Source organism: Pollachius pollachius (assembly GCF_949987615.1).
Source record: "Pollachius pollachius genome assembly, chromosome: 7".
In the NCBI taxonomy this organism is placed as follows: Eukaryota; Metazoa; Chordata; class Actinopteri; order Gadiformes; family Gadidae; genus Pollachius; species Pollachius pollachius.
The window spans coordinates 8,677,665-8,693,318 of NC_136940.1; the positions used below are offsets into that span (position 1 = coordinate 8,677,665).

Sequence of the window (15,654 nt, forward strand, 5' to 3'; positions counted from 1 at the left end):
GTGCAGAGAGTTATACAATTCCATCACAAGGTTAGGGGTGATACTGATAACAGAGATGAAAACATTAAGTAAGGTCTTCAAAAGCTTTGCTATAAACAAACTAATTTAATAAATAATAATTAGGTTATTATTATTCCAATTCACTATATATGTATTTATTTATGTATTATATCTAAGTTATAGTTTTTGTGGGGGGATGGCCTGTAACACAATAAGGTAATCTCCAGACCAGGAGTTCAGTGACATATTGTATTAACTCAGCACTGCATTCAAGGTGGGAGGTAGGCTTTGATAAAAAAACAAAATAAAATAATGTTGCAATGTGTGAGACATTAGGTCACATCCTGTTGCTCCTATTTTGCTGTCCCTCTCTCCTCTTCCTCCTCTTCCTCCTTGAAATATTTGTCTGGCCTTTTCCCCAAAATCTAACCAGTTGGCGCAGACTGATGCTAAACTATTTGCCATTTGGCATTAGCCAGGTCAAACCAGAACCAAACTGTGGTTTCAGTTGAAGGAAGAAATTCCCCTGACCATCAGAATAACATTGAACACAACATTCAAGTGTTGTAATTCAACAGCTCTATGGTTTCAAAGCATTTGAGAGGACAAACTGCAATCGGCTGAACCAATTGGTTGAGCTGGTAAAGCCAGGAGAGGATTCCAGAGGGAAAGTTCTGGACCCGTATTGAGTATAAATAAACCAATCACTACTACACCAAATTATTGCAGTTCCATACTCAGAGTGGAAAAACCAAACCCCAAGGGGGAAAAAAATAACACAGGGAAAAAAAGTTGAGAATTCAGGCCTTTGGCTTCCATTCAGGGCCAAGCTTTCTCTCTCTCTCTCTCTCTCTCTCTCTCTCTCTCTCTCTCTCTCTCTCTCTCTCTCTCTCTCTCTCTCTCTCTCTCTCTCTCTCTCTCTCTCTCTCTCTCTCTCTCTCCTCTCTCTTGCTTTCCTTTCTCTTTCCGAACCTCCCTCTCCCACTCCCACTGTCTTCCACATCTGGATGGTGTCTGTATCCTGCAATGGGACAGTCTACGTTGGGACAGTAGCCTCCACGATACCGGATCTCAGCAAAAACGTTACTGTAAGTCAACAAAATGCTAATAATACTAATTGAAGCAATAATATGAATACTTCTAACAATGATGCTGCTGTTTGACTTGGTGACTCAGTCTATAGTATGTAGGGAGTGAGCGTAAATATACCAGAAGTCCTCTGTGACATTCTTATGTGTAGAATGCGTTTGGCATGGTAGATTTCAGTGGGATGTTTTTGTGTGTGTGTGTGTGTGTGTGTGTGTGTGTGTGTGCGTGTGTGTGTGTGTGTGTGTGTGTGTGTTATGGTTAGTAAGGGTTCCAGCGTGACATAAAGAAATGGGTAAATTTGCAGAACAGACCTCTGTAAGTTATTACAGAGGCTTGCTGTGTGGCATCTCATGGAATTTATTGGGATACACTGAAACAATTGTTGTTTTTAAAAAGGATTGCATGCAATCACACACACACACACACACACAAACATGCACACACACACACACACACACACACACAGACACACACACGCACACACGCAAACATATACATACACTCCTGTGTATGTCGGTAAGAATTATCTTGCATTTGTATTGCATATTGTGTATGTGCTTGTGCATGCCTGCACCTGTGTTTGCCTATTTGAGTCTAGACACATATTCTGAACGGAAGCCTCATGGTCTTCTGTTTACCTGAAGGCTGTGACTCCTGGTTGATAAAACATATGTGGTATTTCTATAAGGTGGACATTGTTATACGAATACAAAGCAGTGTGGGACTGCCTTCTTAGCATGGATGGCCGTAGTGTGCATGAAGCACCTTACCCTGGCAGGTTTATCGCCTTGCTCTGCCAATGGGAATCTAAAATGACTGAAGTGAAGTGAAGTTGAGGTTTAGAGTTTAGAGTGACTCCGGGTGAAGTGACTCCCGGTTAGAGTGACTCCGGGTGAAGTGACTCCCGGTTAGAGTGACTCCGGGTGAAGTGACTCCTGGTTAGAGTGATTCATGGTTCATTTGACCCCTGGTGGAACTGACTTCTGGACTCCTGGACTGCTGGTTCATTTGACCCGTAGTTGATTGGTTGATTGATTGAAATTCTTTATTGACACATGTACAAAGGTAAGACTACAAATGTACATCAGATCAAAAGGATAACACAAAAAAGCCCATTGGCTTATTTCCATTGTGGTCCCTTGGTAGTGTAAGCAGGTATATAGGTGTATGTAAGTGTGTATGTTAAAGGTAATGTACATGACATAAAATATGACATTCCAATCATACATTCACAATTCTTATAAACATACATTTTCATCTACAAAAGAGACACCACAATAAATAACCCTATGTCTGTCTGCTGCTCGGTTGTTGAACTTATCCTAGGTTCAAGTGACTCCGTATTTTTTCATGGCTGCTTATAGGTGACCTCGGTGAGAGAGGAAGTCAACAGATGTCTTAGATGGCGGAGAGGCTTTTAGAGGTTTGCTGTGAGTGCTTACTGAGTGCCTGTGGGATATTTCCATCAATACTAAGAGCGATGTGGAGAGAGGGCAATTCTGGTTCCATGTTACAGTTTTTCTCGATTGTATACACATAAAAAATGGAACTATGCACACAATTCTGAAAACTTGAAGCTCATGTATCAATTACAAGATTCCAGACTGCTAAACTCTAAGCGCAATTCCACTGTTTTCACATTTTTGCTAAACTCTACGCACAAATCTCATCATTTAGCACACTTGGTTCACCTGGATCACACTGGCCTTCAAAACGCAACAACTAATTACCAATAAGTCTAACTCACTTCTCACCTGTTCAAACTCAACTGGCAAAACCCTTCAATCATGTGTCAGAGCATTAAAGAGGACTCGGTGAGCTCTACTGTGTTGTAGATATGGTCCTTTGGCCTGATCAGGATTGGAGGGGGAATACACACTGATTTACATGTAGATCTGTTTCACCTCATTTATATTCTTATTTTTATTTTTTGTTGGCCTACGAAAAGCTTTTTATGCAGCCAGTTCAGCTGAACATTTTACTGTATTACAGTACTTGTACTTGCAAGTACTGTAATACAGTACTTTTCTAACTGTAGTGTTTTTCATTTTACTTATCAGTGCAATTATAGTACTGTACTGTAATTTACCAAAATAGGTAACATTGGTGTATTGTCAGATCAATGTTGCAGCATCAACTATAGGTTTACAGTATGACTCTGGGAAGCTGGGATTGTGAGTTTAGCCCATTGGAGCTCATTGGATATACAAATATGCATTGTATCCTATTCTGATACGATTGTGTCAATGCAATATTTATATGATATATTCACAGTATTGTATTACAATATGGCAACAGTTTTTATACTATATGTACCACCTAATTGCAACTTTAAAAAAGAGGGCTACTTCTAAACAATTTTATACATTGGAATATGTAACATGGCCTCATAAAGGCAAAACATATGTAAATACAATTTTTATGGAAGTGTTATGAATTGATCACACCAGTGTTTAATTGATGCTCTCTTAATTTGATAGCTGTGTTTACTGGTTGGTGGAAAAAAAATCAGTTTTGAGAAGAATTTGTGTGTTTTGACAAAATGATTAACTCTTCTCAGGTTTGTTTTTAGAGTTTTGAGAAATTGAGCTATAGTTTCAGAAAACGTGTTTAAATGATTGAGAAAAACTGTAATCAGAAAACTGTTCTCACTTCCCCAATGGATCTTCATCCATTAATCAGAGGAAACATATTATTCAGGTTTTTATTTAACACTTAATGCTTAAATGCTTAAACACACACACACAAACACACACAAACACACACATGAACATACACATGCACACACAAATTCTGAGTGGCAAGAGGTAGTGCTGATGGTTGCTGATGGAACCATTCGCCACGACCCTCCGTTTACCCAAGAACCGGTACTCACTTCTCAGCTTCTGGATTATCTGGAAGAACTGTTAAAAGTAAAGTCACTGTGGGTAACATTTCAACTAGCCCGTAGCTTAAAATAACGTGGATATACTGTATCTCCCTCTCTCCCAAGGCTGTGATCGATAGCGCTTTAAATAATGCTATCAATTAAATCCCTTCCTATAACTGATGCACTCTACAAATAGAAAATGCTATTCGATTGTCTTGTTTGCATGAATCTTAGCATTGACACTTACAGAACCCCTCCCACTCACGCCACCCAGCAAGCCAGCCTACGCTTGTTTGTTTTACACAGTTGCAAAGCCAAGTAGGGTGGACTGAACACTTTCACTGAGTTATTGAGAGAGTCAAACAGTAAATATCTTGTGTTAAAGTACTTTAAATATCAGGAATAACTGTTTTAAAGCTTGACGGTTCCCATAAACCTATCAACAGTTTATTCAATTATGAACCATCTGTTCAAAGGAGCTGAAGGAACTGTAGAATAAACGGGGGTGTTGTTGTGTGTCTGCATGCATCTAGAGCAGAAATAAACCAAAATTATATGTTCAGTGTTTTATCTTCCATGTTCTCTTCTCAGCTTACTGTGCAGTAGTGTTAGATCTGAACCCACCAGGACATGTTGGGCGGGCCAAAAAGCTCACTCCTGCGAGCCCTGAGCGTTCTGCTCTTGGCCTGGGCCTTGGTTGGGGGCCAGGCCCTTCTGCCAGAGGAAGAGGAGGAGATGGAGGAGGTGTTTGAGGAGGAGGAAGAGGAGTCGGTTGCTGTGGAGACAGCGGTGGTCTGTCCGCCAGAGTGCAGCTGCAGGGATGGGGTTGTGGACTGCGCGGGGGTTGACCTCACCATGTTCCCCGAAGAGATACCTGTGAACACGCGGCAACTCTCCCTACAGGTCTCTCTCTCTCTCTCTCTCTCTCCCTACCTCTGTATGTGTGTGTGTGTGTGTGTGTGTGTGTGTGTGTGTGTTTGTGTTAACCTGTCTCTCTTTTTAAGTTTTTACCTGTCTGTCTGTGTCTCTCTCTCCCTCTGTCTTTTTATATACCTCTCTTGTCCTCTGTGTACCCCTCGTTCTGTGTCTGTCTATGTGTCTGTGTGTCATACTGCATCTCCCTGTCTCTCTCCATCTTCCTCTACAGATGCCTCCCTCTCTCCCTCTCTCCATCTCTCCTTCTCTCCCCGTCTCTCTCTCCCAGTGTGTGTCTCTCTCCTCCTCCTGCATATCCTAATGTAATGTTGTTGTCGCTGTTGTCATGTGGTGATGTGTTTGTTGTCTGTTGGCGTCCCGGGAACAGAACAACCAAATCGAGGTGGTGACGGTGGATCACCTGTCCAGTCTGCATCGTCTGGAGACCCTCAACCTGCAGAACAACTGGCTCAGCACAGAGGGTAACTACCCCATACCGTACCTACACAGGGTAACTACCCCATACCGTACCTACACAGGCTAACTACCCCATAGCATACCCACAAAGGGTCACTACCCCATACCGTACCCACACAGGGTAACTACCCCATACCGTACCCACAAGGGTCACTACCCCATACCGTACCTACACAGGGTAACTACCCCATACCGTACCCACACAGGGTAACTACCCCATACCGTACCCACAAGGGTCACTACCCCATACCGTACCTACACAGGGTAACTACCCCATACCGTACCCACATTTTATTGGCAAATGATAATATACAGAATTATAATGCCTCATCAATGTTATTTTCAAGAAATATCCAACCTTATTTCATAATAGTAGTAAATAAGGATGAAATATAGATCCAGACAATTAAGGGTTGTTAATCAAGGTCTAAATGTGAGATGAGAGTCCATCTAAACATTTGCTGTTTATTTCTGGTCAATAATTGCAATATTCCTTGCTGAAGGGTGTACACTATGCCTGTGGTGGTAAGTTATACTTTATTCAAACCTTTATTAAAACAACACAAATATAATATTAGATCTGAAGAGTTTGAGTATGTTGAGTGGCCAGAGCTGGAGAAGCATTTTCAAACACCCTCCACTTCCAACCACTATTCATTCACTGGTACTCACTTGTGTCTACTAATCTGTTTGTGTGTGTGTGTGTGTGTGTGTGTGTGTGTGTGTGTGTGTGTGTGTGTGTGTGTGTGTGTGTGTGTGTGTGTGTGTGTGTGTGTGTGTGTGTGTGTGTGTGTGTGTGTGTGTGCGTGCTTGGTGTGTGTATACATAGTGTGTAATCTTGAGTGTTGTCTATTTTTAAATATGTACATTTAAATATACACCCTCTTGGTTCTGTACAGTAACCAAACCCTGTGTCCCACATAACCCTTTTTTCCCAAGATCCCTCTTACTCCATCACCCATCAGCCCTTTCACCCTGAAGGGGCTGATGGGTAATGTAGTTTTCATGTAGCATAGAGCAAATTAAAAAACACATCATCAAAACTACATAATCAATCATTCCTTCCAAGGCGCCCTGAGGGGTTGGCTGGGGGATGTAGTTTACATATTGTATTGAACAAATATAAAACTACATCATCAAAACGATATCATCCGTCATCCCGTCCAAGGTAACTCTGAAGGGACTGAAGGATGATGTTGTTTCAATTTGCCAGGTACTAACCCCTGGGTCAGTCACAATGCAGCTATTCTCAGAAAGGTGTGTTCCTCAGGTCTGGAAGACGAAGGATTTGAAGTTCTGGAGCAGCTGGCATATTTATACTTGGCAAACAACCGCGTGAGTCATCCACCAGAACACTCGCTTCCCTCCCAGTATGTGAAGGAACATGGAGGAACACACACACACACACACACACACACACACACACACACACACACACACACACACACACACACACACACACACACACACTGTTTAACACATGTATGCGTTAAGTGATGTTATTAAATACCCTCCATTATCAACACTGGTTCCCTTGAATACATTTAATTAGGATTCAGAAGGTTCAGAATGAATAGGTGTGGTTTTAAGTGCTCACTGAGGAGCCGTTGTTATATCCCATGAATTACTTTATAGACGAGAGAAAGAGATAGCCACGGTAACACTCAAGTCAAGTGCACAGACTCATAGAAACAACAACAAAACAAAGCCATCGCAAAAGGACTCTTGAGTTAAGAGACCTTAGTTCCGGTTTGTGAGAGCGACCGGTCGGGATGAAGGGAGAGAGGTCACCGTCTGTCATTGCTAAAGTTTTCTCTGTAAACAATGTGCTCAGTGGAAAAGACTGACGTGCTCCGCTTCATGTCCAAGAGAAACAGAGCAGCGCTAGCCTGTTCTGCCAAAAACATGGAGACCAAGCCAAGAGACACGTTGTTAATGAAGGACTGCATACACGCTGTCCGTGTCTCACACACGCTCACTCCCTCCTGTCTGTCCCCTCTCTCCCTCCTCACACACCCCCTTTCTCTCCCTCGCCCGCCCTCCCTCTCCCTTGCTCTTGGCAGCTCACCTTGGCTCCTAGGCATCTGCCTCGTTCCCTGGTGAGCGCAGACTTTGCAGCCAATCAGCTCACTAAGATTTACCCATACACGTTTGGCGACAAACCCAGCCTCAAGTAAGAGAGGGTGTGTGTGTGTGTGTGTGTGTGTGTGTGTGTATGGCTGTCTGTCTGTGTGTGTGACCTGATCTCAATTACCGAAGAAGTATGTGTTAGAATATAATTTAGTGTTTCTTACATTTGTGTGAGTGTGTGTGCTCGCAATGACAGCAAAATGTATGCGTGTGTGTTTCAAACACATCTCACAATTATAGCAGCGGTCTATTTAGGCATGGTTTGTATGTGTGTGTGATTGTGTGTCTGTGTGTGTGTGTGTGTGTGTGTGTGTGTGTGTGTGTGTGTGTGTGTGTGTGTGTGTGCGCGCACGTGTCTTAATGGGTGCGTGTTCAGGCTATATATGTGTGTATATGGTGTGCGGCAGTGTGTGGATCCACATCCAGGAGCCCACTAACCACCTCCTCTCCAGGTCAGTGTATCTCCACAACAATAAGCTGTCGGACGCCGGCCTCCCTGACATCATGTTCAACGGCTCGGCCAGCCTGGAAATCCTCATCATGTCCAGCAACTTCCTTCACCTGGTGCCGAGCAACCTGCCCTCCTCCCTCCACCGCCTGCACCTCAAGGTGCCCACCCCTACCATGAAGATCTTTTACGGTCCTACCCCCTCTTATTATTTTATAAATAAGAAAAGAAAATAAATATTCAGTTTGAATCAATCATGTGTCTATGATGTTCAGCTCTTAGGTTAAAAAGAAATCAAAGCTTTTGGACGAAAAAATAGCAAAATATTGGAACAAATGAACCAAAACCATCAAACAAGAAATAGCAAAACATTTCTTGTTTGATGGTTTGGGTTAATCTGTTCCAATACATCCTTCTTCGTCTGCATGTCTTGATTGATGCTAGCACTTTGAGTCACATAAGGGGTCTCTTTCATTTTGAACTGGCGTTGTTTTTTGTTAATTCTGTTGCTGGTTAGATAATGTGAAAAGTAAATCCAGTTCTGTTTTAGGGATTTTTATGTTCATTCAAATATGTTAATAGAATTATTATTATAGTTATTTTAAAAGGGGTTGGTAGGTTCTGCTACTGGGAGGCCCTCTGGTAAATCAAGATCACTATGTAATATTAATTAATGTGTGTATGCAGCAAACATTTGGAATAGATCATTTCAATGTACTCCTTCATATTAAAGGTGTATAATTTAATTTTAAGGGAAATGACAGCTAGCAAATTTGAATAAAAATGCAACAAATGTATAGACAGAAACATAACCCATTAAAAAACAGATTGTTGTGGACTCAAAATGTTAACTGTACCGGTATTAGTCAATGCACATCAGATCATGAGGAAAATTCAATCTAAAGTAAAAATACAAAGTATTTCAGATTCCCTAGCTCTCATATTGACATAGTTCTCAACTAGCTGATACACTTTAACGGCATAATGAAATTCCCGAGATTCCGTTATGGCTTTTGGTTTTGGTGTGGGTCGATTTTGGGAAAACATTTTCAGTGGCTCCATCTGGCCAACCCTTTCAAAAGGGTCTGCGATCACACTGGCTCTAGGCTCCCCGTGAACACACTTCAGTTCAGTTTCAGTAAGCGGAGGATAGGAGGGTTGCATCAATGTTTCAGCCATGCGTCAGCCCGTTGACCGGCTAACCATATCAGCCAATCAGTAATAACCAATAACCAATAATATGCACGCAATAGCATGCACCAGCATGTGTTTAACCTAGAGAATAATCGAATGCAAACCAATGTACAAGTGCTCCTTGTTCCCTGGTCCATCTTCTCATGGTGCTAACGTGTGATTGTTGTGATGATGTGGTTGCCAGAGCAACAAGCTGGAGAAGATTCCTCCTGGAGCCTTTCACAATCTGACCAACCTCCGGGAGCTTTACCTGCAGGATAACCTGCTGAGCAATGACGGCATGGACAACCTCACCTTCAGGTGAACAAACACACACATGAACGCACTCCTACACACACTTAAATGTACACCTACACACACATGAACGCACACTTATACTTATTTTGTAATTAATTGTGGTGTGATTGGATTCTGGTTAAATCAATCATCTTTGAAGTTAATTTTAGACACACACAATCACATAGCTGCAATCTAATTATATTGCAACTCAAATTGCAACTCAAATTTACTTTAAACTATATCTCATGCAAGCAGTCATAGATGCCTTGCTCATTTGAAACCTCAGAAACTAACCTAGCCATGATGCGAATGGTTCACACACTGGTTCACACACACTGGTACACACACTGATTTGATGCCGGGCATCGAACCAGCATTCGCTTCAGTTTCCATCTGATGATTTTCGAGCATTAGTGCATATCAACTCAACACGTTGTCTCATTCAAGCTTACTCAAGAAAACTATGAAGACAATGTTTCTGTTTACTCACTTTTTCAAATAAAAAAAAAGGTTCTCTCGACTGTACAGCTGTCGTGTATTTAGCGTTTCTTCACCAAGACGTCACAAATAAATCCCATCCGTCAAAGCTCACCAGCAGTCTCCGTGCGATGGTGCCGGGTGGGTCTGTGTGTTTCCCAGCCAGCTGAGCAGTCTGGAGTGTCTGGACCTGTCCAACAACAACCTGAGCGTGGTGCCCTCGGGGCTCCCTCGCAGTCTGGTGCTGCTCCACCTGGAGAAGAACGCCATCCGTGAGATCCCCAAGGACGCGCTGGCCTCCGTCAAAAACCTGGAGTACCTGCTGCTTCACAACAACCAGCTGCGCTCCCGTTCCATTCACCCTATGGCCTTCCAGGTACCTCCGACACCGACACCGCCATCACCACAGTCACCAACACCACCACCACCACCATCACCATCACCACCACCACCACAACCACCACCATCACCACCACATGCGCAAACACAACCACCACCACCAATACCACCACCAGCACTACCATCAGCAGCACCAGCACCACCATCAGGGCCACCACCACCACGACCACCATCACCACCGTCACCACTACAACAAACACAAACACAAACACAACCACCACAACCACCACCACCACCACCATCACTGCATCTTTCACGCCCGCACATGTTTGACCAGGCATGTTTTAACAGCAAATTAATACAAAACTCCATCCTGACTGTTGGTTAGTCTGTTATTCGGATACATCAGAAGGGTTATCAGAAGTTTTTACTGCTGGGTAGTTGCCTTGAGTTCATGGTTCTTCTATGGGAATTGTCTTTGAGCATTGCTCCAACTTTGAAAGCATTACATTAAAATAGAGGTGTATGTACAGTACATGAAACCACTCGTTTGTTGGATCTTCTCTCCAGGGTCTGAAGAAGCTGCACACCCTGCACATGTACAACAACCTGCTGGAGCGCGTTCCCAGGGGCCTCCCACGGCGCGCAAAGAGCCTCATGATCCTGCACAACGCCATCTCCGAGATCGGCCGCAACGACCTGATTTTGCTCTACACGCTGATAGAGCTCAACCTCAGCTACAACCGGCTGACCAACAGCAAGCTGAACCGGGACGCCTTCCGTAAGCTGCGGCTGCTGGAGACGCTGGACCTGTCGGGCAACGCGCTCCAGGCGGTGCCACTGGGCCTGCCCCGCAGCCTGCAGGTGCTCCGGATCAAGGACAACAGGCTGAGCTCCGTGCCCGACGGGGCCCTGGCCGGCCTGGCCAAGCTGAAGGAGATCAACCTGAGCGACAACCAGCTGAAGCTCAACTCGGTCTACCAGGGAGCGTGGATGGAGCTCAGCTCGCTGACGGTGAGGATGGAGTGACATGGCATTGGATGATTTTTACTCTGGTGGTCTTTTGCTATTGAGATATTAGGTCAAAAGGGAATAATTGAAATATAACTTACAGGGAATGTTTGAACAGACTCTAGTGGTCGAGGTGGTTTGACAGCAAGCCGGTGGTTGGGTTGGGTGTCTGTATTGTCCTCAGTTCACGGGTTCTACCTGACTAGGTGTCCTTGAGTAAGATTACCCCTACCCCTAACTGCTTCTTCATGACTTATCTATTATCCAGGTAACCGCTTTGGATGAAAGTGTCTGCTCAATGACATTGGGCATCATTTAGCAGACACTGGGTTGCGAGGGCCTAGAGGCATTGGGATTAAACCCAGGGCATTTTGGTTGGCTGGGATTCAAACTCTGAGACTGTCCTTCTCCATATACATGCTAGAAGTCTTCAAGCTAGGTTATCGTCTTGGATAAGAGAGTACTGAGTCATATGCGTATTGTGAAAAAACCTGGAAAAACGCCACCAAACGCTTGAGGCACACCTGTGACCAATGGTGGTCAAATGATCGGCAGAAATTGTGATTTTAAACAACGCGTGTATGTCGGTAAAGAATGAGGACAGGGCGGTTCCGACACATTTCCAAGTACAACAAGACCATGCACATGAACAAGCTCTTGATGGGCTGGGTGCCAGAGACAGAGTCCTGCGTTGAGGGTGAGTGTCTTCATCGTTTCAGACGTTGGATCTGTCAGGGAACCTGCTGTCCCACATCCCGTCTGACCTGCCTGAGTCCCTGGAGTACCTCCACCTGGCCAGCAACCGCATCTCCACTGTCCCCCCCTCCGCCTTCCAGGGAACCCCCAACCTGAAGGGCATCTTCCTCCGGTAAGAACCAGGGAGGATGAACTCCCAATGCATCCACACGGAGAGACACACAGACACATGCAAACACACATGCACAGAAACACACACACACACACACACACACACACGCACATGCATACGTACACACATTTATGCAAGCAGACCGACACACACACGGATAGAAAACCAACGAATACAAACATAACAACGCAAACAAATCATTCACCATATTTTCAGAAAGTCTGACATTTGATGGTGTTGAAAAGTTTAACAAAGGTACAAACACATTTCCTTCACTGCTCCAGACTTAGTTATATGACATCAAACTCTTATAGAGGTTTTTTTTTTACACTGGACCTGTCCTTAAAAGGTCTACCAATTTAAGAAAACACTGAACGGTTTCATGAAGATCAGGGTGTTTATGGTGTCGGTGGGACAGTGAGACAGATCTCTCGGAGGACTCCATTTTGTGTGTTGGACGGTTTGTTTAGTCTGGCCCAGCTGCAGTCAGCCAATCAGCTGCAGCCAGCCAATCAGCAGCAGCCAGCCAATCAGCTGCCTCCTGTTCCTCATCTTCAACCGAACAGCTGCATTGTGTGCTCCGGGAGGCTGGGCTGGCTGGTGTTGATGATCTTCAGAGGATTATCTCTGAGGCTATGTCTCCTTTGTTCTCTAAAGTTGCTTTGCAGACATCTGCTAAAGTTTAGCAATTAATTTCGTTGCTTTCATATTTCTCTCTGATTTTATCAGTAATGGGACAGATGTACCGATGGTTGACTGTATTGTTTTGAGTGTTCTGTGAATTCCTCTGTCCTCCGTGAAACTTAATATAAAATAAATAAAATCATAACACAGACAATTCTCTCTCCCTCTCTCTCTTTCGCTCTCGCTCTCACTCTCTCTCTCTCATCTCAGTTCTTACACTCTCTGTATGATGTGGTTAAGGTAAATCCTTTGCTATGGTGTTTGTAAAAATGACGAAGTTTGTAAAAATGTACGAAGGTTTCAAAAGCTACTTCATTGTCAGTGTTGAATTTTTACAAGGAATTATCAGCAAAGTTTGATGTTTTAAACTATAAAGCTTTCATAATTGAAACAAAGGCTATGTTCACATGGGATAAAAAGTCTAGATTCTACAACTGTTGGTGAATTTTGATATTTACTATCTAGATTTCAAAACTCATCTGTTTACGCATAAAGGCGCACCCTGCTCTCCTTATCAGCCTGTTTACACCGAGGGGCGTTTCACCAGAGATATTCGCTTGGCATCCGCACACAAGTCCAGGTTATAGATTTGTACAAAATCAATGGTTTCATCCATTTCAGAGAATGGGCACAACACTATATCCCTCCCAGTTCTAACTCCTGCTCTCTCCCCCCAGGTCTAACCGTCTGTCGGTGGACTCTGTGAGCGAGAGCGCCTTGGCCTTCCTGACCCAGCTGCAAGTGCTGGACCTGGGTCGAGACAGCCCCGAATTCCCCCCCTTCAGACCCGGGGACGGGCTCCAGGAGAAGGAGGAAGGAATGGAGGAAGAGGAGGAGACCTTCTAGATCCTTGTTAACAAACAATATGTCTTTCTATCAAGTCATGATAGAAGGGGAAGAGAAGATGAGAAGTTAATGGAGATGGTGATGTTTCCTTGGACTTCCAATGCGTCTTATTCACCTTGCGGCCTCATTGGTTCTAAACTCTAAGTGGCTGGGGAACTGAAGCCTGACATTAGAAGAAGTCTACCCTTAGCTCGAAATGATTCCTAATTTCCCTCTGAATCTTAATTATCCTAATCATCTTTTCGTTTGAAAGTTCACTATTGTGAGAATCAAGCTTGCATCTCTCTTTTTCTTTCATATGATTTATCAGCTGGTATGAAATTATAATTTACCAAATCAAAAATGTCAACATAAACGTAAATATATATAAATACCCGCTAGTCAATTTATTTTCCCACCAAGCCAGTGTTTAGAACCAAAATGGCCATAAATGCCATACACAGGTGGCAGGTTATTCAGGTGCGTTGTTCTGAAGCGATCGACACATCCCTGGTGCCGGATACCGGATGAAACTGTTATTTCTGTTCCTGTGGTGACGTGCAGGGCTGCACCAAAGTGCCACTGCATTTATTTACTGCTTATTTTATCGTTGCAACGTTCATCTAATACATGATTCCATTTCATGTGATTTAACCAAAAGCAGTTATTTTACCAAGTACAATGTGAAGCTGTCCATATGATGTGGACCTTGTGAAAGGAATCTGGACTTCAAATTTGAATCTTTGGAAATGGGGAGATCGATACGAGAGGTTGAGAGCTCAACCTCCACATTCATACCTCTGTCCACTCCACACACACACAATGAGGAGAAGAAATCGATGAAACGTCATTATCCGGTATTGGCAGTTCAAGTAAGCTCCTGGTGGTTCCCATTGAGACATCTCTAAATGCGTTTTTGCCTTTACAATTTGCTGCTAATTCTGTGTGTTCCATCAGTTTGCTATGAAATAAAGATACCCAAGATATTTTTCTACGAGGTCTAGTGTTCCTGCTATTAGATGGATAGAATAGAGTTATGTTGTCAACATCAATTACAACTGTGCTCGCCTTCTTACGCCAAAAGCAATAAATTATTTCACTCGTAAAATTCTGTGTTGTGTCTCTATAAAAGGTACACAATTAGCCATATACATAAAAACCAAATAGCTCACTTTGAACTATTTTATTCTGTAAAAATGTTTCTGATACAAACAATTTATAGATTTATCCATCTGGCAGTTAATCCACAATTACTACAATGTTTTTTTGTTTACATTTTTACAAAGGTTATTTTTTAAATGGTTTTACATCTCAATAAGGGCTTATTCATGTTTTACTAGAAAACCATTCTTGTATTAACTCTTTTTTAACTTAGTAGTTAATAGTTGAACCTGGATTATATAGACACATTTCCCGTAAATATAAATAGATAATAATATTAGTACGGTAATTGTTACGAATGTAAGCCAATAGATAGTTAAAGACTCACTAGATACTAAGTTAAGAGTTACATGGTAGAAACATGGCCAAATATGGACAACACAAGACTGAGTTAAGTAAAAATAAATAAAAATTGTTCAAGTGAAAGAAAGGAAAATACCACTTACATGAAGTTGCTGCGTCAAAGATTTAAAAATAATTAAATCAGTTTCAGATACGACACTGCTCCTGTTCATTATCATTATCTTTACAACCATCATTATCATAATCATTAAAATCCTTATAACATCCTCTTGAACTATTAATACTATCAATTAATTGTAATGTTCATCATGGTTATCTTAATCAGCATAATCATCTTCCTCATCACCTCCACCACCATCTACTTCCATCAATTTACAATGTTCATCATGATTATCTTCATCTCCACAATAACCATCTCCTACTTTCATTTAATATTAATATTCATAGTGATCATCCTCATTGTTATCTTCATACTATCTCCATTCTGGCACCACCAGCGTGTTAAGGCGATATTGAACAAGATTAAACGCAACTTGATTGGCTCCGGATTCAGTGGTGTGAAAACATATCTCAAATTGACAATGG

General features: G+C 42.7%; 1 protein-coding gene across 1 annotated transcript; it reads left to right on the plus strand.

Moving 5' to 3' along the window:
* Nucleotides 1–994: 994 nt before the first annotated feature.
* On the plus strand, nt 995–14,612 carry podn (podocan). Its single transcript, XM_079740505.1, has 11 exons — nt 995–1,088; nt 4,550–4,861; nt 5,262–5,355; nt 6,621–6,685; nt 7,414–7,523; nt 7,933–8,089; nt 9,307–9,422; nt 10,041–10,254; nt 10,788–11,231; nt 11,948–12,096; nt 13,458–14,612. Exons 2-11 carry the CDS (start codon nt 4,589–4,591, stop codon nt 13,624–13,626), a joined length of 1,791 nt encoding a protein of 596 aa, XP_079596631.1. The 5' UTR covers nt 995–1,088; nt 4,550–4,588; the 3' UTR covers nt 13,627–14,612.
* Nucleotides 14,613–15,654: the final 1,042 nt, after the last annotated feature.

Bases quoted from the DNA above. Each gene is read 5' to 3' on its own strand.
- podn (XM_079740505.1), top strand. From the start codon at position 4,589: ATGTTGGGCGGGCCAAAAAGCTCACTCCTGCGAGCCCTGAGCGTTCTG. The intron at 9,423-10,040 runs GTGAACAAACAC...TGTGTTTCCCAG, and splicing joins ATGGACAACCTCACCTTCAG to CCAGCTGAGCAGTCTGGAGT. The intron at 12,097-13,457 runs GTAAGAACCAGG...CTCTCCCCCCAG, and splicing joins CTGAAGGGCATCTTCCTCCG to GTCTAACCGTCTGTCGGTGG.